The sequence below is a fragment of the Tasmannia lanceolata genome, unplaced genomic scaffold, assembly GCF_043159265.1.
Source record: "Tasmannia lanceolata isolate RefF3 unplaced genomic scaffold, GAP_Taslan_0.1 ptg000004l, whole genome shotgun sequence".
Classification (NCBI taxonomy): domain Eukaryota; kingdom Viridiplantae; phylum Streptophyta; class Magnoliopsida; order Canellales; family Winteraceae; genus Tasmannia; species Tasmannia lanceolata.
This window is the reverse complement of record NW_027518681.1, coordinates 6709106-6736360: the sequence shown is the minus strand read 5'-3', so window position 1 is coordinate 6736360 and position 27255 is coordinate 6709106. Positions and strand designations below refer to the sequence as shown.

Here is a 27255-nt window from a genome sequence, read left to right as displayed (position 1 = left end):
ATGGAGCTGATTTTTTGGGCACACCCTATATATGTGAGGGCCCATCAAATGAACGCTTTGGATGATCCAAACAATGTAGGCCCACTGAGTTTTGGTAGTGTTTAGATTCAGAGGGGTGTATGGGGTCTTCATTAGCATTGATTGTGTTTCAAAGAGGGGGCCTACCTTATACAAATTCAAGCTACAATAATTTAACTCTTCGAACCCCAATGATATTAGAATGTCCCGAACACAACTTCCACTCTTGGAACCAATTTAATACTATTAAAGAGAGAGACAGAGAGAGAGATAGAGAGAGATAAAGATAAAGAGATAGAGAGAGAGAGAGAGAGGTAAACATAAAATCAATGTACAGTTCCGACCAAATAGTGGCTACAATAGCGTTTAATTTCTACCAATTCCGTGAGTAAGTATCATGTGCAGTAACAAGTGTCCCAAAATCAATGCCACTTTGTAGAAAAAACCAACAACTCCATTCCCAAGCAAAGAAAGGAGGTGCGAAGGACACACCGGACCTACAAGAGAAACTTGCAACAATCAATAAAATAATGGGTTTTATAACCCGAAACCAGTACGGAACCACATTTTATACCTTGGAACCACTATGCTCTGTTTGGTTCTCTTATTTTGAGAGAAATAGCAGCGTATGTAATTCTAGTAATTCGCCCGAGTGTGTTTGGTAGCAAATTTAAATAAAATGGGGTGTTTGACCGTCGTGGATTTCGGTCGCTTGTCGGTGACGTGGCAGCCTCAAAACCCGAGAAATTTCACCAATTCGAAGGAATAAGGGGAGAAATTCTCGGCAAATTTAATTTGGGAAATGTTATCAGCACTACTGTATTTTGATGAGGGCACTCGCACTTTATTAAAAGTACGGTGTGGCCCACGTCGTAGGATGATCCAAACCGTCCATTAGATGGACCACAGCCTAAATAGATTATACGCCAAAAGTTATTTATATAGGTTGATCCTAACCCTCCGATCTATAGAGGGTTAGGATCAACCCTCTAGCATTCAGATCAGAGGGTTAGGATCAACCTATGGAAATGAATTTTGGGGCACAACCTATTTAGGCTGTAGCCCATCTAATGGACAGTTTGGATCATCCACGGGCCATAACGTACTTTTCATAAACGAGAGTGCCCCCATCAAAATACAAATACGATACTGTTGATAACATTTTCTTTTAATTTTTCAGTAATTGTCATAAGTTCATAACTTTTATGGGTAATTTTTTTTTTGGTAATTGTCATATTTTGTTTGTAATTTTCCTTCTTTTTTACCATTTTTCGGTAATTTTTCATTTAAAACTTACCATTTCTATCGCAAATCTAATAAACCGTAATGATTACTATTTTTTTTCGACTTTTGCTAGCCACCTTTTCACCCATTTACTTCTTCCAATCTTTGCATCAAGACGGGCCACAAGCCGAGCAAGTGGAAATGTTATCAGCACTACTGTATTTTGATGAGGGCACTCTTACTTTATTAAAAGTACGGTATGGACCGCACCATAGGATGATCCAAACCGTCCATTAGATGGGCCACAACCCATGTAGGTTGTGCCCCAAAAATCATTTCCGTAAGTTGATCCTAACCCTCCGATCTGAATGTTAGAGGGTTGATCCTAACCCTCTATGGATTGGACGGTTAGGATCAACCTATGGAAATAATTTTTGGAGCACAACCTATTTAGGTTGTGGCCCATCTAATGGACGGTTTGGATCATCCAATGGTGCGGGCCATACTATACTTTTAATAAAGTGAGAGTGCCCTCATCAAAATACAATAGTGCTAATAACATTTTCCAAAAAATATCTCCCAAACCAACCAAACACCTTACGAGAGATTTGCTCTCAATCTCCCTTTGACTGATTCCCTTTTGATTTACTTTCAATCTACCTTTGACTTCTGCTTCTCCAAATCCTCCCAACATCTACCGGCATCCAAACAGAGCACTACGGATCCACATTCTATACCCCGGAACCACTCGAGAACCACATTTTACCCCGGAACCACTATGGAAGCACCATTTATACCTCGGAACCACTAGGGAACCCCATTTACACCCCGGAACCACCAGGGAATCACATTTTATACCTCGGAACCACTAGGGAACCACATTTTATTCCTCGGAACCACTATGGAACCACATTTTATACCCCGGAACCACTAGGGAACCACATTTTATACCCCGGAACCACTACGGAACCACATTTTATACCCCATAACCACTATGGAACCACATTTTATACCTCGGAACCACTAGGGAACCACAATTTCTACCCCAGAACCACTTGGGAACCACATTTTATACTAGGAAACCACTAGGGAACCACATTTTATACCTCGGAACCACTAGGGAACCACATTTTATACCCTTGAACCACTATAGAACCACCATTTATACCTCGGAACCACTAGGGAACCCCATTTACACCCTGGAACCACTAGGGAATCACATTTTATACCTCAGAACCATTAAGGAACCACATTTTATACCCCGGAACGACTAGGGAACCACATTTTATACCTCGGAACGACTAGGGAACCACATTTTATACCCCGGAACAAGTACGGAACCACATTTTCTACCACAGAACCACTAAGGAACCACATTTTATATCTCGGAACTATTAGGGAAGTGAGCTAAAAAGGTGATAGGGTAGGTGAAAATGCATAGGGAAGTGAGATAAAAAGGTGGGTATTCTTGTCCTTTGGGAATTCTAGAAGCACTGACAGCCCCTATTTCACAAAAAAAAAAGAACTTACCAATTTTTAACCAAAACTTTGCATTTTTCTAACAATTTTTTCAAAAAAAAACGTCAATAATACATTTTCAGACAAAAAAGACGAATTTAAAACATAAGTTTTGTTAAAAAAAAAAATAATCATAAAACAGAGAGAAAACGACTGACTTTGTGAAACTCCTTCAAAATTCATTTAGATCCAGCACAGAGTTTTCTTTGAAAAATTCGAATGACAATTTTTCGAGCTTTCCTATGAGTTTTGCATAAATAACGCCACATGAACACGAGGTGGGGCTAGTGACTGCATCCTAGAAAAGGAGAAAAAACCAATACCAACACTCGAACATGGGCTGATGCTCTTTAAGACTGAGTATATAGAGAAGGAAGAAAGGGCTGAAATATGTGTGAACACAAGGTCATTTGTGGAACACTTCTCGTGCACCACGAGTATAGTACATTTATTTGCATAAGTTCATGTTACCTGATGAAAGCAAGGTAGCATTCCCACAACACTATGACAACCCTATGACAACCCAAGGTAGCATTCCCACAACACTAACCCAACCCAAAGGGAGGCTTGGGTTTGAGGATGGTCAACCCTAACCCAACTAGCCTCTAAATCTTTCAACCCTGACCTCAGCCGTTTTTTCCTAAATCGGGTTGGGTTCTGGTTAGGCTAGGAAAAAAAATACGGAAGAAAAAACATAACCCTAAAAATTTGAAAATCACGATAAAATTAGAGGGGAGAGGTCGGGAACAGGTCGGGTCAGGTTGCCCAAGGCCTCAACCCAAAATTAAATCAGGTTAGATTTTCCAACTCGACCAGAGCCAAATTTTGGTTGAACCTGTCGGTTTCGGGTTGACCCCGACCCAAGTTGCACCCCTGGCCTCTGCCATACATGGCCAAGGTTGCGTTATCATTAGTAATCTTATCAAGAAAAAGAATACTACTTTCATTACATGGAGAACTTCAAACAATATTACTGATAATTAAGACAGGAAAATAGAATCATGAATCGTATCAGAAGTTTCCAACAATGACGAAACTGATCATATAATTAATAAAGGAGTCGTGGTAAGACTAGAAGTGAAATGAAGGGATATTATGTGTCACCAAATACAACTAAGCATGCCATTTCACAAAACTTAAGACATATCCTAAGTGGAGTTTCTATACATATTGCACTAGCTTCCCTAGTTTACTCTAGACTAAGGGAACTGAGAAACAATCTTAAGGTCCGAACGACTCTCCTTATTTGTTTTATATATTGGGGTTGTTCGCCGAGGGATAGCTAGCCAAGTTTTATTTTATCCTTGTACAAGCTTGATGTCTTTCACTTCAACCTTTTTTCCTAGATAAAATATTCTCATAAGAACAAAATTAGTGAACAAAAAACAAAATAATTTCAAGAGAAACATATCTTAAGCAAAATAGCTAGTCTCAAGAACAACTTATCCAAGGATTTCGATCACTGTAGTGAACAGCCACAATAGGAAATAACGTTTTAAAAGGAAAAGAACGAGACCCATATCAACATAACAGGGACATTTGGATCTAGGGAAAAGAAAATTATAGAAAATAGCAATGAAAAATTATTCCATGGAAAGCATAAGTTCATGGTCTAGTACGTTTGTACTTCACTTGAAAAATGGAAAATTTTTAATTCTGACAGAAAAAAAAAAAAAAAAACAACGGAAAATGAGTTCACCAAGTAAAATAATCGGTTTGGGGCCCACAATCGGTTGTGCCTGAGAGTTATTGACAATTTCGCGTTTGTATATATCAGAATAGTATCATTAACAAGCTTTCAAACAAATCTCAAGTAAACCCAATCTGGTAAACTTATCTCAAGTAAACACAATTTAGTGACTATGGTTTACCAAGTTCTCTGAGAGAAGAAAGGAAAAAATGTTACCCTTATCTATATATATATAAGTAAAGCTGAATGTGGGAAGCTGAGGCTGCGCCACATGTCACCCCCACTGCATTCCGAAATTTAATAACGCATTAAGGGATGTGGCACACCGTTTCACATGTATTCCTCTATCACACGTAACCTTAATAACGAAATTTAAAAACGTGTTAAAAAACGTGGTTGCGCCAGGTGGCACCCCTCCTCCACAAATGTAAAACTCTCTATTAGTTCCTTTCCTTAGGATTCACAATCAGGAAAAAAAAAAAAAGTAGCTGATTTTTTCCCAAAGGTATTTCACATATTTCTATTCAAAAATTTCTATATTTCCATATATTCTCTCTGCACCTTATGTTGAAACCCATTTATGACATCGCACATGATTTCACATTTTCTTTTTTCTCTGATCATGTGATCATGTTTGAAACCTCTATGTTCTATTAATTTCTCTTGATTTTTTCCTAATGTTTGAAGCTGATGTTATATGGAGCAGCTCCTCGAAGCAAGAAGATTATACAGGACTTCCAACGGTTTCTCTTTCTTTCGGGTAAAGGCAAAGAAATTTATGTAGTTAGTTATAAATTAGCTAACCAGAGCTAGGAAACAACCAAACCATTTACATCAGTCCATAAAGAACATAACCAGAGGAATCTCTATTAGTGAAGCTTTAAAAGTCATGTAGCTTCTGAATATAATCCAGATTTGAATAAGGTAACGCTGCTTCTGTTAAAAAAGTTAATTTGGGGATTGAGGTTGGAGAAGTAAGTTGTAAAAATTTTGAAGGCCTTGTCATGATAGTAACTACCTGAATCTAATTGAGCTAGTTCTCTTGACAGAGAGAACACAGTTTTTCTGTAGGATCAGACCGGACGTCCAAGGAATTTTACCACAAAGGAAAACCTTCACCCTTGGTTGACATTTCAACTTCCAAATGCAAGGTTAGGATTTATGGAGTAATGAGAAGGTTGTTGGGTCTGAACATGGTAAGTCGAAACAACAATAAGGTCACACTCTCCTTGGTGTATCTCCACGGCAAATTATCTTGAATTGGGTGATAAGGAATAGGGAGCTGTATGATCATATCTTGGGTGGCTTGGTTCCATCATAAGGAGATTTCATTCAAATTCCAAGTGTTACAACTTCCAAATACATGGCAAATTTTGTGTGTGTGTGGGGTAAGACAAATTTTGTAAAATTTGTAAAATTTTGTAAGACAAATTTTGTAAAATTTGTCTCCAAAGTTCTGTGAGTTTGGGACCTTATTTTTTTTTTCCTATAACTCTCTTAATGTTCAAGGTTTCTTAAGGTGGTATTTTTCCTGTGATGGCGATCATACATTATTTATTTTCTTCTCATTCTCTGATATTCAAGCTTTCGGGTTTGTCTAGCTATTTTGATGGCGATCTTGCAAGTTTTTTGGGTCTTTTTCAGGACTTGTTTATTTTTCCTTTTCTTCTCAGCTTTTTTCTTCCCAATTTTAATATGTGTCATGACTTTTATTTAAACCTTAAAATTGTATATTATTTTTAAATATCTTCTATGTGTTCTGGGTTGAGCAGGCTTGGCAACTGGGAAAGAGGAGGATGAATTTATCAAATATCATTCAAAGTTTTTTGAATTAATTACATGGGTTGCAAATATCCCTTTGCATTCCTTTTTAGATAAATACAACTTGTCGACTCATATTTGTTGTGTCTTTTCATGTTATAGTGATTATTGATGCCTTTTCATCTTCCTGATCCCACCCGAATTTTGTAGTTGGACTCCATGCCGATTGCAACATCTCCTGGTGATGTCGATTGCCATATAATACTTGAGAACAATGGTAGCAAGCCTGTTGTTTTTTAATAGCAGAGATGCATATAAGGTATGTATTACAGGTCGAGCTCTGTCCCTGAAGCACAATCTTCTAAAAAACTTTTCCATTAGAAGAGCATGCAGAGTTAAGGTTTCTATGGTGCCTGGAAATATTGGCCAGCAGGATGGTCACTTTGTCCATCTTTTGTTGCTGTGAAGTTTCTAATTGCCCTCATTGTTGCTTCATCTACTCCAGAAATATAATCGTGCAGTACATTGATGATGATTTATGTAATGTAAAAGTAGGCCTTTAAGCCACTCGGGAAGAATCCAGTGAAACTGAAATCGTCATGAAGGGTAGATACCTAAAATCGTCATGTGATATCCCTTTCCAAAAATAAAAAGAATTTTCTTACAAAAGTACCATGCTATTCAAGACACTTGCAAAAAAATAAAAAGAACTTCAACAATTCCTTATCCCTGCAAGACATGATCATCATCCTAAAATCATCCGGATGCATCACTCGGATATGCTTGGGCCAAAACCAACAGCTAAAGGAGATGGGAAGTTAGCTGACACAAAGGAGCATAATTTCCTAGAATGATTGTAGCCTCTATATCCAATTCAAACATGAAATAGTTAGTTTATGTCATGTTCTATGTTTCGCTACTTAGTTATACTATGTTTTCATTATTTTATAAGAATTTGTTTAGGCCATAGTTTCCAGGTTTGTTGTCTGGTTCCATCAAGGAGTTTGCTTTGCTATTAACATGTTCAGTTCTTGACATTGATTCACCAATGCCCTTTTTGTTTCGGAGTTTAAGAACCGATTCAGAGTCCAATATTCAGTTTTGGACTCAAAATACTATCACAGATGACAATCATTCACAAAGTTGCATACTAAAGAATATCTACCATAAATTTGGGAAAATCTTTATTTAAAAAAATATCATAAAGCTTTCTTTTTTGGGCTGCCCTGTGCATCGCACGGGTCTGCAACTAGTTTGTAAGGAAAATGCGAAAAAAAGAAGAAGAAAAGACCCGGGGTTCTTAGGCTCCTTCCTGAAAGACATTTATTGAGCCCTACTTGTGCCTCGGTTTGAATCACCAATCAAGGACAAAGCCTTATTCGGTTTACTCCTGGTTACTGGCTGCTACCAGACTCTCAGGTACTTGGCCTAACCAGATCCATTGAACCGAACAACAACCATATGTCCAGCCAAATGCCATTGAGAACACCTTAGTCGGATATAATTCTAGGCAGTTATTCATCAAGCCTCGTTTAGGCTCTGTTTGTATTGGATTTTGAGAACTGATTGTGAGTCCAAAACTGAATATTGGACTCAATTCTACATTTGGGACCTGTTTATTTTGGATTTTGAGAACTGATTGTAAGTCAATCCAATAATCAGTATTGGGTTGACAATCATTTCTCAAAATCCAAACAAACATGACCTTAGTGTCCCACCGAGAAATGCTAAACTGTGGGGTTTTGTAGCCCTCTATGCAGTGCATGATGTCAATTAGGGATGGGATCAAGACCATGTGGGTCGCCTAATGATGTTTTACACGGCCAACATTTGGGATTTCTATAAAAATTAAAAATTAATTTTAGGTAAACTTTTTTCCAAGAATTTTTTACCCAAGATCTAAACAAACCGACGTTGGATTTAGTAGTGTATCTATGTTATTATTCTTGACAAAATGATAAGGGGGAGTTTGGTGTTGCCACCTTGCTTACATCGTCATTGGTGTTCCTTCCACTACCACGCTAGAGTCTATTTGCCATTGCGACTGCGTAAAACAAATTCTACTAAGGAGACTAAAAGATGTTTCCGATATACCTACATACAATATATACTTTGAACATGTTTATTGTTTAGTTGTATCAACTTTGAACAATGTTTCCCGTATTCTCTTATATCTTATATCACTAAATTCTCTCATTTAGTATTAGAAATCAATGAGTATAAATTATCACACAATAATAGATCTTGAGCAATAGGATATAAGAGATTTAAGCGAATCCTTAGACTGCATGAACTCTATAGATACATTAGAGAGTTGACATAGAAGACAAAATTATTTATTAAAGCCCCATAATCTTCAAGTTCCGATGTCCAACGGGGTCCCCTTCGGATGCCCAAACGACATGGTTCAAATGTCCGGATGGAACCCCTCGGGTGCCTTAATCATTCTGGACTCTTGGAACTAGAGAGCTGATTTCTATCAGTCCATTCAGTCGGATGCCCGAAGGTACCCTTTCGGACGTCCGAAGAATGTTAGGGCGTCCGAATCGTCGAACAGAAATTTTTCTTTTTAGGGCGATTTTTACCCGATTTACACCAAATCTAAAATGGCCATAACTTCTTCGTTTCTCGTAGAAATCAAGCAAGATTGGATCCGTTGGAAAGCTTGTGACAAAAGGTTAACAAAGACCCCAAGAAACTCTTCGGATACTCGCTGTAATTTCGCCGAACAAAGAAAAAAAAAAAACTCTCCACAAACCCTAATTGGCACAAGAACATAAACTCCTACAGATCCAATACGAAACTACCATCAAAACTTATTCTTACCTCGATTTGCCTTATTCCGATGGTGGGAACAACTCCGGCCGTTCTTGGTTTGCTCCAGTATTTATACTAATTTTAAACAACCCTAATACAAAATTTTAGGAAATTTATGTAAATACCCTCATTAAAAACGAAAATACGCTTGGGGTATTTCAATTACAATGGATTAAACCCAAACCGACAAACCCGCAACCCTTTCTTTGCTCCTCTCACCCAAGACCGTACACGTACCGAGAGTAACCTGAGAGAAAACCCCAAGAGAAGACCCAAGAGGAACCAGAGAACCCCCTGCCCCCCTCTCTGCGCACACAAAGAGCCTCTCCGCCCAAGCCTCCCTTTGCCGTAACACCATTCACACAAGGTTACAGAGACTTTATAGCTAGGCCTTTTTCCAAAAGCCTAAAAATGTTTCTGTTTCTATTTTTGCCTCCCAACATAGCCGGCTGGGAAGCAAGCCAACTTTCCCAGCATGATTGTTTTCCTTGGGACTCTGTTTCTTTTCATTTCTTTCACAGTAAAATGGGGGTAAAAAAATTTACACCCATTGTTCCACTTAAAATGGGTGTAAAATCTGTTTTACGCCCATTTTACATTGAGAGAGATTCTCTCCAAGCTTTAAAAAGCAATGATTGCTCTAAAAGTTTTTCTTTTAAGATAACATTCTCTTAAAATTAGTACATTCAGATTAAAAATGTTCTAATGTTCGCGATTGTTATTTCAAAACACCATATTAAATAAATTAAAAAAGAGCTAAATTCAGATATATAGGAGAACAAAGAGAAAAACATTAAGCTACAACTCAAAGTAAAGAAACGACAACACATATGACCATTAAAAGAAACACACACACACACACATCAAGCTCACAAACTAATAGCAATCAACCCCTACACTGTTCTTATCTTTTTCCTGATCACTGATCAGCATCATATCCTCTCAACAACTTAAAGAAGAGTTGCTTAATTAAATACCAATAGCCCTATTAAGACTTCTAGTAAGGAAGCTGACCCACGTAGTTGCCTGGTGGGTCATAGTTGCACGTGATAAATATAGCACCATTACTGCATGTGACACGGGCACACCCGAGCCGGACTGAGTCACGCCACACGACCTGGGTGTAGTGTCCACAGACCTCCCCACCTGCACAAGTGTTTGTGTTGTAGTCATAGTACTGACCCTCGCTGACCCAATCGTTCACGGCATCGGCCGCACTCCAATCACTTCCGGACCCGCCAAATAGGTTCTCGCCATAGGGTCCGTCAAAATGGGCGAGCCCACAGTCGCCGCTCCTCTGGTTGGCATAGTTCTCGGCGTAGACCGCCACGGTGCTGTCCCATGTCATAGGGCCCACACCAACCTGTGACCTAGCCGCGTTATGGGCGTCTAGGTAGTCTTGTGGGGAGTTTTGGGCTCTACAAACTTGGACCAGGGCTAGACCCATGACACATATGTAAGCCAATACAAGGGCGGATTGTTCCATCTTCCTCCACTTCTTTTCACTCTCTTAAAGTCTCTAACTCAAAAATATCTCAAGCTTTGGCACATTGAGACTCTTATTGTTAGGGTAATATATAGAGGACACTCTACAAAAGACCTCACTTGCTTTTTCGAAAAGCCAAGTCGTGACTCACGAAAGTGAACCTAATCAAGAGATATAGAGGTCCTCTCTCCTCCATGAAAACAACATCTTTAACCTAATCAAGAGAGGAGGTTCTCCTCTCTTGATTAGGTTAAAGATGTTGTTTTCATGTTGTGTGATTTTTTAGTTTATTCTCATCCTCTCTTGCTTAGGTTTTAGATGAATCTTTTGACCTCTCTCTTTCTCTCTCTCAATTTGAGAGGGGTACGTTCCAAAGCGAGATTCCTTTTTCCGGCAAGAAAAGGGAAAGCGAAAGCGATAGGCGTCAATATCTTGACACACTAATGACGTGTTTAGGTGGGGACACTCTCGTCACGTGGCTCGTTAAATTTTCAGCCAATTGTAGTTAGCCACGTTTAAGTGTCCCCACGTGATTATGAAATGTGGGCCCGTAACAAGGAATTCAGAGAGTCCTCTTTTTCAGGGCGTCAAAATCACAGAGAGTGAAAGAGACGGCAGAGAAATTTAATTGACTAAAATACCCCTCATCGAAATGGACGTAGAAACGGGCGTTTACTAATATGACAATAATACCCCTGTCTAGGCCAGCCTCTTACCAAAAGGATGATCCAAGAATAATATAGTGATGATACCTACGGTTACATTTCTTGGTTCCCTCATTTGCTTAGCACCAAATTGTATTGCAGACTGATTAGGAACATAATTCATTAAAACTAGCAAATTATGATTTCAAATGAGGAATTGTGGTTAGATGAACAATTTTATCTTTACAATTTAAATAGGGAAAGGATAAATGCGCCTCTTTTCATCACTTGGGACACCCGGCTACAATGTATCTATGACAGCAAAGGGGCTGATGTACTTCACATTTGAAGGAATGAAGTGACCTGATTGCCACGTACAATGCAGCCGGGTGCCCCAAGTGATGAGAAGGGGCGCATTTATCATTTCCCTTTAAATAAGGCTATTAATATTTGTACTACCATGTTTTGACAATGGGTCGAACTCGCCGAGTCGTTTCTATTCTTTTTAATCGGCTACGGAGAGCTTTTGGGAATTGTAATAGCTTGGAAAATTTGTTAGAAAAATGCAAAGTTTTGATTAAATTGTCAAGTAAGGGTACGTTCTCTTTTTTTGTGAATAAAGGCTGTCGGGTGCTTCTAGAAATCCCAAAGGACAAGAATACTCTCCCTCCTCTTTTTCCCTTCACCTTTTTAGCTCACTTCCCTATGCATTTTCACCTACCCTATCACCTTTTCCCTCCACCTTTTCACCCTCTTCTTCCCCAAACGTAAGAAACTCCATGAAACCCCATGGAAGCTTCCCATTGCCAAACGTTCTAAGTTCCATTTCCATTGGCTTTTGATAAAAACCTCCATTGTGAACACCCTCTTCTTCCCCAAACGTGAGATTTCTTCGTATGTGCCGGTAGGTCCTCTCTTGATTAGGTTAAAGATGTTGTTTTCATGTTGTGTGATTTTTTGGTTTATTCTCATCCTCTCTTGCTTAGGTTTTAGATGAATCTTTTGACCTCTCTCTTTCTCTCTCTCAATGGTTCCATGGTTGTAAAGTTTTTAAATGGTTCAATGTTTGTAAATCCAATATCAAACCCATTATCAATCTCATTATCAATCCTATTTGGTTGCTTTATGTACACAATCAATTTATACAATTGGAACCATTATGTAGACCTTGGAACCACAATTTAGTGGTTCCAAGAGTGTAAGTAGTGGTTCCAAGAGTGTAAATAGACTTTCATACACTTTATAAGTGATTATGAGTGTATTGATAGTGGTTAAGGTACTCATACTCAATGTGTATATAATCGGAACCATTATGAAGACCTCGGAACCACAATTTATTGGTTCCAAGAGTGTAAATAGTGCTTCTAAGAGTCCGACTCGGAAGTCCGAACAAAGCTTCGGACTTCCGAATGGAGTCGAGTAAAATGGCCATTCTACTGTACTTCATTCGGAAGTCCAAAATTTTTTTCGGCCTTCCGACTCGGACTTCCGAATGGAGTCCAGTACAATGCCCAGTGTGCTGGACTCTATTCGAAAATTTGAATCTTCGTTCGGACTTCCGAGTAGGGCTACATACACATTGTTGTCCATAGATGGAAGGGTTACGATGATCCGATGGAGCTGATTTTTTGGGCACACCCTATATATGTGAGGGCCCATCAAATAAACGCTTTGGATGATCCAAACAATGTGGGCCCACTGAGTTTTTGGTAGTGTTTAGATTCGGAGGGGTGTATGGGGTCTTCATTAGCATTGATTGTGCTTCAAAGAGGGGGCCTACCTTATACAAATTCAAGCTACAATAATTTAACTCTTCGAACCCCAATGATATTAGAATGTCTCGAACACAACTTCCACTCTTGGAACCAATTTAATACTATTAAAGAGAGAGAGAGAGAGAGAGAGAGAGAGAGAGATAAAGATAAAGAGATAGAGAGAGAGAGAGGTAAACATAAAATCAATGTACAGTTCCGACCAAATAGTGGCTACAATAGCGTTTAATTTCTACCAATTCCGAGTGAGTAAGTATCATGTGCAGTAACAAGTGTCTCAAAATCAATGCCATTTGGTAGAAAAAACCAACAACTCTATTCCCAAGCAAAGAAAGGAGGTGCGAAGGACACACCGGACCTACAAGAGAAACTTGCAACAATCAATAAAATAATGGATTTTATACCCCGGAACCAGTACGGAACCACATTTTATACCTTGGAACCACTACGGATCCACATTCTATACCCTGGAATCACTCGAGAACCACATTTTATACCCCGGAACCACTATGGAAGCACCATTTATACCTCGGAACCACTAGGGAACCTCATTTACACCCCGGAACCACCAGGGAATCACCTTTTATACCTCGGAACCACTAGGGAACCACATTTTATTCCCCGGAACCACTACGGAACCACATTTTATACCCCAGAACCACTACGGAACCACATTTTATACCCCAGAACCACTACGGAACCACATTTTCTACCACAGAACCACTAGGGAACCACATTTTATACCTCTGAACCACTAGTGAACCACATTTTATACCCTTGAACCACTATAGAACCACCATTTATACCTCGAAACCACTAGGGAACCCCATTTACACCCCGGAACCACTAGGGAATCACATTTTATACCTCGGAACCACCAGGGAACCACATTTTATACCCCGGAACCACTAGGGAACCACATTTTATACCCCGGAACAACTACGGAACCACATTTTCTACCACGGAACCACTAGGGAACCACATTTTATATCTCGGAACCATTAGGGAAGTGAGCTAAAAAGGTGATATGGTAGGTGAAAATGCATAGGGAAGTGAGCTAAAAAGGTGAAGGGAAAAAGAGAAGGGAGGGTATTCTTGTCCTTTGGGAGTTCTAGAAGCACTGACAGCCCCTATTTCACAAAAAAAAAAAAAGAACGTACCCTTACTTGACAATTTAACCAAAACTTTGCATTTTTCTAACAATTTTTCCAAAAAAAAACGTCAATAATACATTTTCAGACAATAAAGACGAATTTAAAACATAAGGAAAACGACTGACTTTGTGAAACTCCTTCAAAATTCATTAAGATCCAGCACAGAGTTTTCTTTGAAAAATTCAAATGACAATTTTTCGAGCTTTCTTATGAGTTTTGCATAAATAACGCCACATGAACACGAGGTGGGGCCATGCCAGTGACTGCATCCTTGAAAAAGAGAAAACACCAATTCTAACACTCGAACATGGGCTGATGCTCTTTAAGACTGAGTATATAAAAAAGGAAGAAAGGGCTGAAATATGTGTGAACGGCATGGTCATTTGTGGAACACTTCTCGTGCACCACGAGTATAGTACATTTATTTGCATAAGTTCGTGTTACCTGATGAAAGCAAGGTAGCATTCCCAGAACACTATGACAACCCTATGACAACCCAAGGTAGCATTCCCACAACACTAACCCAACCCAAACGGAGGCTTGGGTTTGAGGATGGTCAACCCTAACCCAACTAGCCTCTAAATCTTTCAACCCTGACCTCAGCCGTTTTTTCCTAAATCGGGTTGGGTTCTGGTTAGGCTAGGAAAAAAAATTTTAAAAAAAATACAGAAGAAAAAACATAACCCTAAAAATTTGAAAATCGCGATAAAATTAGAGGGGAGAGGTCGGGAACAGGTCGGGTCAGGTTGCCCAAGGCCTCAACCCAAAATTAATTCAGGTTAGATTTTCCAACTCGACCTGAGCTAAATTTTGGTTGAACCTGTCGGTTTCGGGTTGACCCCGACCCAAGTTGCACCCCTGGCATGGCCAAGGTTGCGTTATCATTAGTAATCTTATCAAGAAAAAGAATACTACTTTCATTACATGGAGAACTTCAAACAATATTACTGATAATTAAGACAGGAAAATAGAATCATGAATCGTATCAGAAGTTTCAGTGCAAATTCAACGACAATGACGAAACTGATGATATAATTAATAAAGGAGTCGTGGTAAGACTACAAGTGAAATGAAGGGATATTATGTGTCACCAAATACAACTAAGCATGCCATTTCACAAAACTTACGACATATCCTAAGTGGAGTTACTATACATATTGCACTAGGTTCCCTAGTTTACTCTAGACTAAGGGAACTGAGAAACAATCTTAAGGTCCGAACGACTCTCCTTATTTGTTTTATATATTGGGGTTGTTCGCCGAGGGATAGCTAGCCAAGTTTTATTTTATCCTTGTACAAGCTTGATGTCTTTCACTTCAACCTTTTTTCCTAGATAAAATATTCTTATAAGAACAAAATTAGTGAACAACAAACAAAATAATTTCCAGATAAACATATCTTAAGCAAAATAGCTAGTCTCAAGAACAACTTATCCAAGGATTTCGATCACTGTAGTGAAGAGCCACAATAGGAAATAATGCTTTAAAAGGCAAAGATCGAGACCCATATCAACATAACAGGGACATTTGGATCTAGGGAAAAGAAAATTATAGAAAATACCAATGAAAAATTATTCCATGGAAAGCATAACTCCATGGTCTAGTACGTTGGTACTTCACTTGAAAAATGGAAAATTTTTAATTCTGACAAAAAAAAACCACGGAAAATGAGTTCACCAAGCACAATAATCGGTTTGTGGCCCACAATCGGTTGTCACAGTAGGGCCTTAGAGTTATTGACAATTTCACGTTTGCACATGTAAGCACAGAATAGTATCATTAACAAGCTTTCAAGCATATCTCAAGTAAACCCAATTCTGGTAAGCTTATCTCAAGTAAACCCAATTTAGTGACTATGGTTTACCAAGTTCTCCGAGAGAAGAAAGGAAAAAATGTTACCCTTATTTGTAAGGAAAATGTGAAAAAAAAGACCCGGGGTTCTTAGGCTTTGAATAACCAATCAAGGACAAAGCCTTATTCGGTTTTCTCCTGGTTACTGGCTGCTACCAGACTCTCAGGTACTTGGCCTAACGAGATCCATTGAACCGAACAACAACCATATGTCCAGCCAAATGCCATTGAGAACACCTTAGTCGGATATAATTCTGGGCCTTTATTCATCAAGCCTCATTTAGGCTCTGTTTGTATTGGATTTTGAGAACTGATTGTGAGTCCAAAACTGAATATTGGACTCAATTCTACATTTGGGACCTGTTTATTTTGGATTTTGAGAACTGATTGTAAGTCAATCCAATAATCAGTATTGGGTTGACAATCAGTTCTCAAAATCCAAACAAACATGACCTTAGTGTCCCACCAAGAAATGCTAACTGTGGGGTTTTGTAGCCCTCTATGTCGTGCATGATGTCCATTAGGGATGGGATCAAGACCATGTGGGTCGCCTAATGATGTTTTACACGGTCAACATTTGGGATTTCTATAAAAATTAAAAACTAATTTTAGGTAAACTTTTTTCCAAGAATTTTTTACCCAAGATCACAACAAACCGACTTTGGATTTAGTAGTATATCTATGTTATTATTCTTGACAAAATGATAAGGGAGAGTTTGGTGTTGCCACCTTGCTTACATTTGTCATTGGTGTTGCTTCCACTAAAACACTAGAGTCTATTTGCCATTGCGACTGCGTGCAACGAATTCTACTAAGGAGACTAAAAGATGTTTCGGATGTGCCTACATACAATATGTACTTTGAACAAGTTTATTGTTTAGTTGTATCAACTTTGAACAATGTTTCATAAGAGGGCATTCTCTTATATCTTATATCACTAAATTCTCTCATACAATATTAGAAATAAGTAAGTATAAATTATCGCACAATAATAGATCTTGAGCAATAAGTACAAGAGATTATTAATTTATTGAGCATTATTTATTAGAGCCCAGATAGAATAATCATAAATAAGAGACTGATTAGACTGCATGAACTCTATAGATACATTAAGCGAGCTGATATATTCGCCCCCTTTTATTATGCAGTCCATGCGGACACCCGCTTTAACAGCTTGGGACTGACTAAAGTAGGTTGCAAGTTATATCTAAAGAGTACTTCCTAAAATTACAAAAGCTCCTTCTAAGAAGAACCCATTCTCATCTCTCTCTCACACGCCCAAATCCCCTAACCCTCATTTCCTCTCTGCCTCAAGTATCTCGCCCAAATCCGAAGCACCGCGCCTCCCCACTCATTTCTGCGATTTGTTTTGCCTTCTTTTTCAAATTGGGAATTTTGGTTGTGATATTTGGGAGAGAAAATGGTTCCTACACACTAGTGATCTACACACTAGCTTAAAATACAGTGGGGCTCACATTGTTTGGGTGATCCAAACCATTCATTTGAAAGGCCGTCACATAGATAGGGTGTGCACAAAAAATATCATCCTAACCATTAGAACCGTGGAGGCAAAAAAATGGACTGATTAGTAAAGGTTTATAGACGTCCATTTTACCTCCACAAATTGAAAATTCCTCTACTTTCTTGCATAATCCCTAAGGCCACATTTGGATACCTTATGTTTTTGTATTTGGATTTCGATTTGAGTGTTGGATACAAAATACATCAATCATCCTCATGCTCATGTTGTACGAGGGGGAGGGGGGGGGGGGAGAGAGAGAGAGCAGGACACTAAGAAAGCTATCAATCAACGTAAATTAACCAAGCAATCATGAAGAATGATTTGCCTTGAATGCTGTATTTTCATAACATGAAATTACTCCTCGCTCATTCCATTAATAAACAGTTGAATTATAATCCATGTTGTTTCAGTTCCTCATGACCTGTGTGTGATTCCACCAAACAAAGCTAATTCAAAATGACAAAAACAAGACATATATAGCAATCCAACTCTTTAGAATCAAAGGATAGAAAAACAATAAGAATAACAACACATGAAACTAACCCAGTAGCTATTGGAATCATCGACATTGGAGAATCCAGTAACAGACTGTTGGCCACTTCCAGTGCCATTTTCTGTGGGCACTGATAAATTCGCACCACCTGTAGGATAATTCGCACCCCAGTTAGTTAAACGTCAAAAATTAACAGGCGTTAATCAGCCTTTTCCGTTCTCTGTGTCGCGAGACCATTACAGACAAATTACGTGATGACAAATGGACTTCTAGTTGACGTGGAGGGATTCTGATTGGTTGTTGGAAGTTGGAAGAGAACAATGCAAAAACACTTGTCGCTCTGTTTGTTTGTTTGTGGGAAGGCGATCCTGACAATGATAAATTCGCACCCCCTGTAGGATAATTCGCACCCCAGGGTACCAACGTATCATTTCCCCATAAAATATGCAACTTCTCTTTTCTAAAGATTAATCAATGGCTGAGATCATCCAATCATGGGGAGAATGGTATAAAATAGAAATGGACCAGAGTAGAGGTGGCCCACCAGATCAAGAGTCTTTGATCACGAAAGGTGGTTCAAAATTACACAATGGAGGCCACTATAGTTTTTTTAATGCATCCTGGATAGAATATAAAGAGTCTTTATATGATGGTCGACCGGGGAATTTACAAGGGCTAGGTGGTTTAGCCCTTTATTTTTTATCTGGGTGTTTTGACCAGATCAAAAATCAAGGCCAGATCAAAAATCAAGGGCTAGGTGGGCACCTAGGCCTTGGTATTTTGACGGTCGGGCATCATATAAATTCTCAAATATAAAAGCTCGGGATAGATAGATAGATAGATAATAACCAAGTGGAAAAAGAATATAAAGAAAAACAATACTATGCAAAACAGGTTAGAAGCTTGGTTCATTTAGACCTACACGTACCCGATAACCTCCACATCATTTGGTCCCTTCATTTGGTGAGCCCAAATGTGGATATGATATAGCCTCCAAGATATTCTACTACTCGAATTATTTAGGCCCAGTCGGCTTTAGATTTTAACAACTGAATGCAAATCCAAAACTAATTATTAGACCTAAAATTTAAAAATTACGAGTTCAAAACCTATTATTGGATTCTGGAGTCAACAATCGCTTTTAGGCTAACAATCAATTGTGAAAAACCTAAGGCCTTCGTTAAAGATTATTTTCCAAAGCTAGCTTAGTATATATATTCACAGTTTTCATTCAATCCCTCCTGAAATTTCATCTCTGTAAGCATAGTAGAACATATTATTTTGAACTCCCCAAAGATCCCAATAAAAATATCATAATATTATGTATTAATTTAACCAATTAATCATGCATGTTAGGATCGCAAGAATAAGCTTATGGAAATTAGTAGAGATTGAAGCTCGTCAACGAGGTTGGTGCCTAACATCTTCTAATCCCGTAACCATTTTCCCCTCCACTCTCTCCCGTGTTAGGTACCTAACCAATTCGTAAAAAGCTTAAGAGATAATGGAACGCGTTAGGCTATGCCCTTTAAACCTATCCCATATGGGGCTACGTCCCAGCTAGTCCCATACCTAGGTAGGCCCCCACTCATGACCGTAACACCCCTTCTGTTTCAATGTCAAGAGCATTCTATTAATATAAGAGCCATGTTTTGGGGTCATAAGCCCTAAAATGGCGACTTCTTATGGAGTTAGTCATCCAACGTGAAACACTATAAGCATATACTTAGACATCTAAAATTCTCATGAGGTCAACATGACACCCTTAGCTTGTCTATGATCCATGCTAGAAATTCTGTGGTAAGTCTTTCAAACACAAGCGAGTTGATGAAGATTTATCTTACATAATATAACTATTTGCCGGTACGCTATAAGCTTTTCTAGTCTCATCACAGAATGTGTATCATACTACATGTGACAGCAGCATTAGCTATAAGGAAAAGATAACTTTCTATTAGTGTTATTGTGCAAGAATCTGGTATAGTTGGTGACTCCTCCTGCCCTTAATAATCCTCCACGACTGTAGAAAGATATGATTTAGTGATTGCTAATTTGGCATGTTTACCTGTAGCCATGAAGGAGCAGGATAGAGGAATATTGAAGGAAAATTAAGCAGATAAAATAAAGACAAATATCATATGTGTGCAACAAAGATCCTTGATATTAATTTAAACTATGACTTAGGGTATCTTCCTGATAATCTGATTCTTCAATCCTTAGAAAATGGTTATAGCGTGCAATTGTATAGTTTAATTATACCCCTTGCCAATTTTATTAAGTATCTGGTCGGACTGTGTTATGTGCATTTCTGATGATGTATGTGGGGTGGATTATGATGTAGTAGGTGTTGGTTGTTGCTTATGTGTCTTTTAAGTGGGAAAATGGGTAGTTCATGTGTAGTTAACCTTTGTGGTTATATTTAATTAGTTGTATTTCAATGAAAAGGAGAAAAGAAGAAATTTACATCAAGAAAGGAGACTTTGTTCTAGGAGAGCCATGGTTCCTCTAGAGACTTTGCCTCGAATCAACCTCTCTCCCTCTTTTGTCTATTTTTATTTTGTTTATTTGCGAATAATTTTCCACTCTCTCACAATTAGCATCGCAACCTCGAAGTAATAAAGTAAAAGAAAAGAAAATAATCACCATGACAAACATCTCAAGGATAATGTTCCAGGTTCTTTTTCTTCACATTTGAATTGTGAAACAGCCCATTACTCCAAAAGCTTGAGCTAATCATTTACATTTGAACATTCCCTTGTGGCCCCTCTTTCAAGTTAACTGTAGACATGCATTTTTAATATCATAGCTGTCGTGAGGCAATAGTTCTAATACCATGTGAAACAGCCAATTACTTTAAAAGCTTAAGCTGTTAGAGTTCCTGTTATTTATTCATCTATACTTGGATGAGGAGGGTTGATGATAGAGAGCAACGGCGGCCGCTATGGCTGTGGTGAAACTAGGATCTTTTGTTAAAGAAGCCACATATTCTTCCAAAATATTGTTATCGTTGTTATGGTTGTTGCCATCATTGCTCATGGTATCTTGAGATGGTCTTAGTTGTGAATTGCTCTCAGACAAAGTTGCATCAATGGTGTCAGTCGATTGAAGAGGATTAAGTAAGAGAGGAAAAGGCCGAAGTGAAGGCAGTGTATTATGGTATTAAAAGTCTTGATAAAGAGAGTTTGGATCGATCTATTGTGGAGGGGCCCCGTAGCTTCAGAGGGTATTTACGTTTGGCATATGCCTACCCGGGTATTCACTAAATGTCATTCGATGGTTGAAGGGCGCGGTTGTTCCCCCATGGAGATTTTCCTCTATTTTTCATGAAATAGAAGATCTAATCTCGAGCTCTGCTATAGTGTTCAATCATGTGCGGCGATCGGCTAATGGGGAGGCGGATGCTTTGGCTAGGGGAGGGGTTAGCCGTATGGGTTTGGAGTGGTTTGATTTCCTTCCTCATTGAGAGCTGTTTTTTTCTGTTCTTCTTTTTGTTTTTGTGTTTCTTTTTCTCTTGTAGTGGTCCTTCTCGGTCCACATCCTCTTTTCTTTATTGAATTTTCTCTGCCATTTCAAAAAAAAAAAAGGAAAAGGAAGACCAATGCCTGATCTAATCTCTGAGCTTTGTGAGGTCGAGCCATCGACCCCACTGTTTACCATGTGTCTGTGCTCTCCTCCGTAAGTCGCTATGAGAATTGATTTATTCTCCGCACATCTTTGTACCTGGAATCCAAACAAAAAGAGAGAGAAAAAGAAGAAGACTAGGATTACATGATAGTTTGAAAATTTACCAAATTCAACTTTTCAAAAGCATTTATGTGGTAAAGTTTGATTAAAGAATTTGTTCCCTTTTCTTTTTTGAATTGCGTCAAATAAAATTGAAAAAGTCCACTATTCAAAAAAAAGTTGGAAAAGGCCAAATGTAGTTTTATTTGTTGTTCTTCTTTCTTGACGGCTTAGATGATAAAATAAATAAAACTTGCTTTGGACTACTTGGATATTTTATACCTAAAGTTAAACATATTATATTTTCTTACAATTTGCTAATACAAACTAATCTAGAGATCTAGTTACAACAAAGCATCCACTTTCAAACATTGCTATTTTGTAGGGGAGGAAAGTTTAAGTCCTTATTTGCAAATAAGACTATTTAAGTTTATCTTGTTTGCAATGGAGACGTTAATCCGTCTTAGATTTCAGTCTAAATTCTGCTTCAAATACTGGGCGATGTTGGAAGGAGGTTTGCTTGAGCAGGGAGCATATGGAGCTGGTCCTCCAGTTGGTCTCCCCCCTGATCATGGGTGGTTAAAAATAAATTTTGGTGTTTTCCAGTTTGGGGAATCCGGGTCCGGCCGGAATTGGATGGTTCCATTGGACCGAAGAAGGCTACAGAAGGTGGTCTTTTTCTGATCTAATCGGATTCAAACGAAGCAGAAGTTAGAGCGATTTGGCATGGCATTAGATTGATGGTGGTTTTAATCGGTACGCTCAATCGGTACACAGCAGTCCATACTTTTATATTTTTATATATATAAATTATATATATAAATAGATATTTATATCTATATTTTGATTTTGATATATATTTTGATATCTATATTATAGATATTTTGATATATATATGGATGGATAGGTATTCATCTAGAGAAGGCCCCACAAGCAAAGACAAAGATTTGCTCCGGACGGAAGCACTCTAGCAGGGAGAGGTTTGTTTCCGACTTCCTTCGCCCGCTCGGTTTAGTCGTTCAGTTTCGGTCCCTCTCTCCCTCACGGCCAACGAGCAAGGGGCATAGGACTTGACTTTGGTTAAGCAAGCGGTTCGCGATTCCCTTGTTTACTTCGGATCTATGGGCATGCCTGCCCTGATTCCCGAGTCGCAGTAGCTTTAGCTGTGGAGTGGAACTGGCCGGGTAAACTGTAGTTGGCGAGAACTCTTGTTCGTAGGCCAAGTGAGCCCTCTGTAAACTTGAAGTAACTCTGAGTAAGCGCTATTCCGGCTTAGAGTTGGAGAATCTTGTAGTGGAAGGGGATTCACTTAAAGTCATCCGGTGGCTAGATGGAAGATCAACTCCGCCTTGGAGATTTACATAATTCATTGAAGAGATCAGCGATCCCATGGAAGGGTCACTCAATAAGATTTCATCACGTCGGGCAATTTACAAATGGAGAGGCGGATCGTTTAGAGATTATTTATTTTCTTCCCCCATGGTAGCGGGGCCCTTTGTGTAATGGTTTATGTCCTTGTGTCTTCCAATCTACTTGTATCCTCTTCGCTTCGACCCCCTTGGTCATGCATTTTCTTTTTTGAATAAATTCGTATCAGTTCAAAAAAAATTATGAACTATATAATTTTAGAAGTTCTTATAATCATTATTTGTAAATAATCAAATTTAATTTCAAAACCACTTGCATGTAAGATTATATGAAAATAATTTTTAGAGGTGTCCAAAGAGGCCCAAGACCACCACGCCGGGTCTTTATTTCAAAATAAGATTATTTTAGTTTAATCTTACTTGCAAATGGGACACTATTGGAAGCCATTAGCTGGATCATTTTTAAGACTATTATAATGATTATTATCTGCACATAATTATATCTAACTTCAAAACTATTTGCAAATAACTTCAAAACCATAAGGTGATAAATCCACCTGTTCTTTTAAGTTTCATGGTAAACCAGAAACAAATCTTTTGATTTTTCCCAAAGTCAATGATTCTGCTTCTTCTTTCAAATACTTGTGATTATAATATGAAAGTTAAAAAGAATTGCAATTTGGGTTTACATCCAAATTTGGGTTTAAACAAGAATTTGGATTGGAAAAAAAAACATTTCGTTCGGAGTATTTCTTTTCAGAATATTCCTTCCTTTCTATGATTTAGAGAGAAAGAATATGATTTTGGTTAATTTAGAGGGATATTATAATAAAATCGAAGGTTTCTGTAAATAAAAATTGAATAGTGTTTGTTCAAGTTACATTTTTCCATGTGAAATAAGTGGAAAATTTTAGGAATATTTTCCATTTCCGAACTTTTCAAAAAATAACTGCAATACAATGGAATTACCTTTTTCTTCACGAGGCATCCTGTAGCTGAACACCTATAATAAGCTCGAGGTGATGGGTTATCTTTGGTTACCTTTTGCCCATATACTTCCTCCATTGGTGCCCATCTTTCACTATCTAAAATAGAAAATGAAAAAAAAAAAAAAAAAATGAAAGAGAGAAAGAAGATCAAAATGTGAAACTACCAATTACTCCAAAAGCTTAAGCTGTTACAGTTGGTGTTATTTAATCATTTATACTTCACCACAAAATATACAATAACTGAAAAGCTAAGCAGGTCTTTTATCAATGTAAGTATACTTGCAGAGATCTACTAAGCTAGTGTCTGTTGCATCATATCGGTTTTTACGAAGAATTGCAACGATGACTTTGGTTTTGGAAGTTCCCTCTCCTTTCTCTTGCTTGAGTCTTGGCTTGAGCCACTTTCTAATGTGCTGCCCATATCCTGAGTTCTCGTCCCCTCTAAGTGGGCTTTCAGGGTATTGTACTTATTGTTCATCACCTCAAGCATAAGGCGAAGCTGTGCGTTCTCTTTGTACAGACGCTCTAATTCTGCTTCAAGAGCTTTTGTCTGAAGAACCTTTAAAACTTGAGAAAATTTTGTTATACACAGCAGTAAACTACAAAACTAATTATCATAATATGTAAAAGCATGGTAGGCAATTTTGAGGAAAGGCATTCCGCGGCTCATTCTTACATGAGAGAACAACCATCGCATAATAGATTTGTCATATTCATTTAATTCACTGCTCTTTCCTTCATATTGCCTCGCAAATCCCATGTAAATATTGTTAGAGGAATTAGGTCAAGCAAGAGGTTGCTTGAAGCATTACACCCAAGATATCTAGTTTGGAATACCAAGTTTGTTGCTCCAGCCCCTATGTATAGAGATACACTAGGGTTAAGACTGGTTAATGGATTGTAGCCCATGTAGGCCCACTACACCGGTCCATTATCTTATTGGGCTTATATTAGAACATATATGGGTTATATCATATACCCAACAAATATGTCCTTGTACTACATGGGATTTACCAGGCAATTTTGTGCAGCTCAGTTTTGCAGTAGAGAACAACCACCTCAGATGAATCAAATGAATAAGACAAAATTTGCCAAATGCCTTCCCTCAAAATTGGGTAGCAAATCCCTATTTATATGCATAGGGAAATGATATTTCCACCTATTTTTTTCAGCTTGTCCACTGCCTTTTTGTCTCCTTTTTAGAAGAAGAGGAACCAGAAGCGGGTGGAAATTTAAAATTTCTGGCAAAAGCTTGATACTTTCAATTTTTTAAATCACATGACAGAGTAATGTTGATGAAAAATATAACATAGAGTATGGTAGATTGAGTGGAGATATGAAAGAATTCGGTACCTCAAGGCAATATTCGCGCACACTACTATATACTTTGAAAACCCCATTTTAAAAAAGCTCTTCTATTTTGAAAATCTCTAAGTAAACTAATTCACGGTCTCTTTCATTTCAAATGTAAAACTATCTCTTTGGTCTATGATGTTCCCTTGTTTCAAGCTTTGTTTGAAAGAATGAAAACAAGCAAATGGGAAATGAAAGCAGCAAGCATAAGAAGGCAAAGGCATTACATTGAGAGTATTTGATAGACATCATATATTGCACACATCATCGTCCATAAACCTCATTTATTTTTTCTGGTAATTAAGAAAGATATCTTTCTCTCTTTAGTAGAAGGATAAAGGAATTTAGTCTTAGTATGGGTGTTCAAACTCATGATGTTGAAAACCAGATTCAAGGTATTTATGAATTAAGAGCGGGTATATGTATGGCTTACATCATCACGCAAACGTAAGCTAATCCCAATTCTTCTTTTCCTTTTTCTTTTTTCTTTTTTTTTGGAAAGGCAAAGAATTATATTAGAATAAAAAGAGGACAGGGAAAACAACAGGCGATCGAGATGATCAAGTTACAATGTCAATTGTACGGCAGCGATCGTGTCCATGAATATTTTTGGCTATGGCATGTCCCGGCCCTGAGATCTCTGTTCGCACCATGATGGCGAATTAGATCAACGGTCCTGATCACCGGCGCCCAAGCACATATATATACCAAGAAAAGATAAACAGTTGATTTTCGATATAATTCTTTATCTTAAGAATAAGCATGGGATATCCGTTAGGCATGGGGTCACGATCATGTGGGTCTTCTTATGACGTTCTACAAGATCAATGGTCGTGATTTCGATTTCAATTATGTGCCCCCTGTGCCCACCAGTGGGACCCAATATTTCTCTTGTAACACTGATTGTGAAAGAGATTTGCGTAGTATGTCTATTATTATTACTTAAAAGTAGTTGGGTCGTTGCAAAAAAAAATTGATTATGTAACTTTCGGAGTAGACGAACACACACACACACACACACACACGGGAGAAAGACTTAAATGTGGGTGCGTAGTTCTTCTGACGCCCGAAAAGCGCGAGCAACACGAAATCTTTGGTGACTACGAGAAGAATCCTTATACTTACTATATATATAAAGCGAGAATGATGGGTTATTTTCTTCCACCCTTTTGCTTCAATCCCCTTTGGCTCCTCTCTATCTTTAGTGCGTAGTCCTTTTGCATATGCATCCAATTCTTATCCTCACTAAGAAAAAAAAGTGACAATCTAAAATTTTCCCATGATCTTTAGCAAAAATTCCCTATGCGTCCAATGCATCTTTCACAAATCTCCTGGCCACATCTTTTTATACAGTAGTTTTTTCGTCATTTCCATCCCTCTTATACCCTTCATACCCATCCAAAGAATGATGCCACGTTAGATGCTCTTCATCTTTTTCACCCTCGCCATCTGTCATCTCAGTAACTTTCTACCTTCACAGCCCACTTGGATTATCTGAAGTTGCAACTCTCTCTCTCTCTCTACAAAAACAGTGTAATTATCTTTAACTTCTACTAATTTTAATTTTAAATTAATAATAAGATTATATTAATCTTCTTCATATGAACTTCTATCTTTGTTTTTGTTCGTTCCTTGGAATAATCTCGGAGTCGACGACTCATTATGGTTAACTTCATATGGTTAACCTGAACCAGTCATTACCTGAATTTACAGAGAAACAATATAACTACGGTTAATTTAGAGTGTCGTCATCATAAATTTCAAGTCCCTCTGTATAAAAATTGAATAGGGTTTGGTTGGTTAAATCATACGACACTCTAAATGATTCATTTTTTATGACCATCTTCACTTGTTTGGACCTCTTGTGATCATAA

General features: G+C 38.1%; 1 protein-coding gene and 1 long non-coding RNA gene across 2 annotated transcripts; one reads left to right on the top strand and one right to left on the bottom strand.

The window, feature by feature from the left end:
- Positions 1 to 4829: 4829 nt before the first annotated feature.
- Positions 4830 to 5982, top strand: LOC143875770 (uncharacterized). The gene is made up of 3 exons (XR_013250194.1): positions 4830 to 4955; positions 5138 to 5210; positions 5500 to 5982. It is a non-coding gene; the product is annotated as an uncharacterized LOC143875770 (long non-coding RNA).
- A 3787-nt stretch (positions 5983 to 9769) lies between these two features.
- On the bottom strand, positions 9770 to 10669 carry LOC143876160 (pathogenesis-related protein PRB1-3-like). The gene has a single exon (XM_077377846.1). The coding sequence runs from the start codon at positions 10512 to 10514 to the stop codon at positions 10026 to 10028; it is 489 nt and encodes a 162-aa protein (XP_077233961.1). The 5' UTR covers positions 10515 to 10669; the 3' UTR covers positions 9770 to 10025.
- Positions 10670 to 27255: the final 16586 nt, after the last annotated feature.

Bases quoted from the DNA above. Each gene is read 5' to 3' on its own strand.
- LOC143876160 (XM_077377846.1), bottom strand. From the start codon at position 10,514: ATGGAACAATCCGCCCTTGTATTGGCTTACATATGTGTCATGGGTCTA.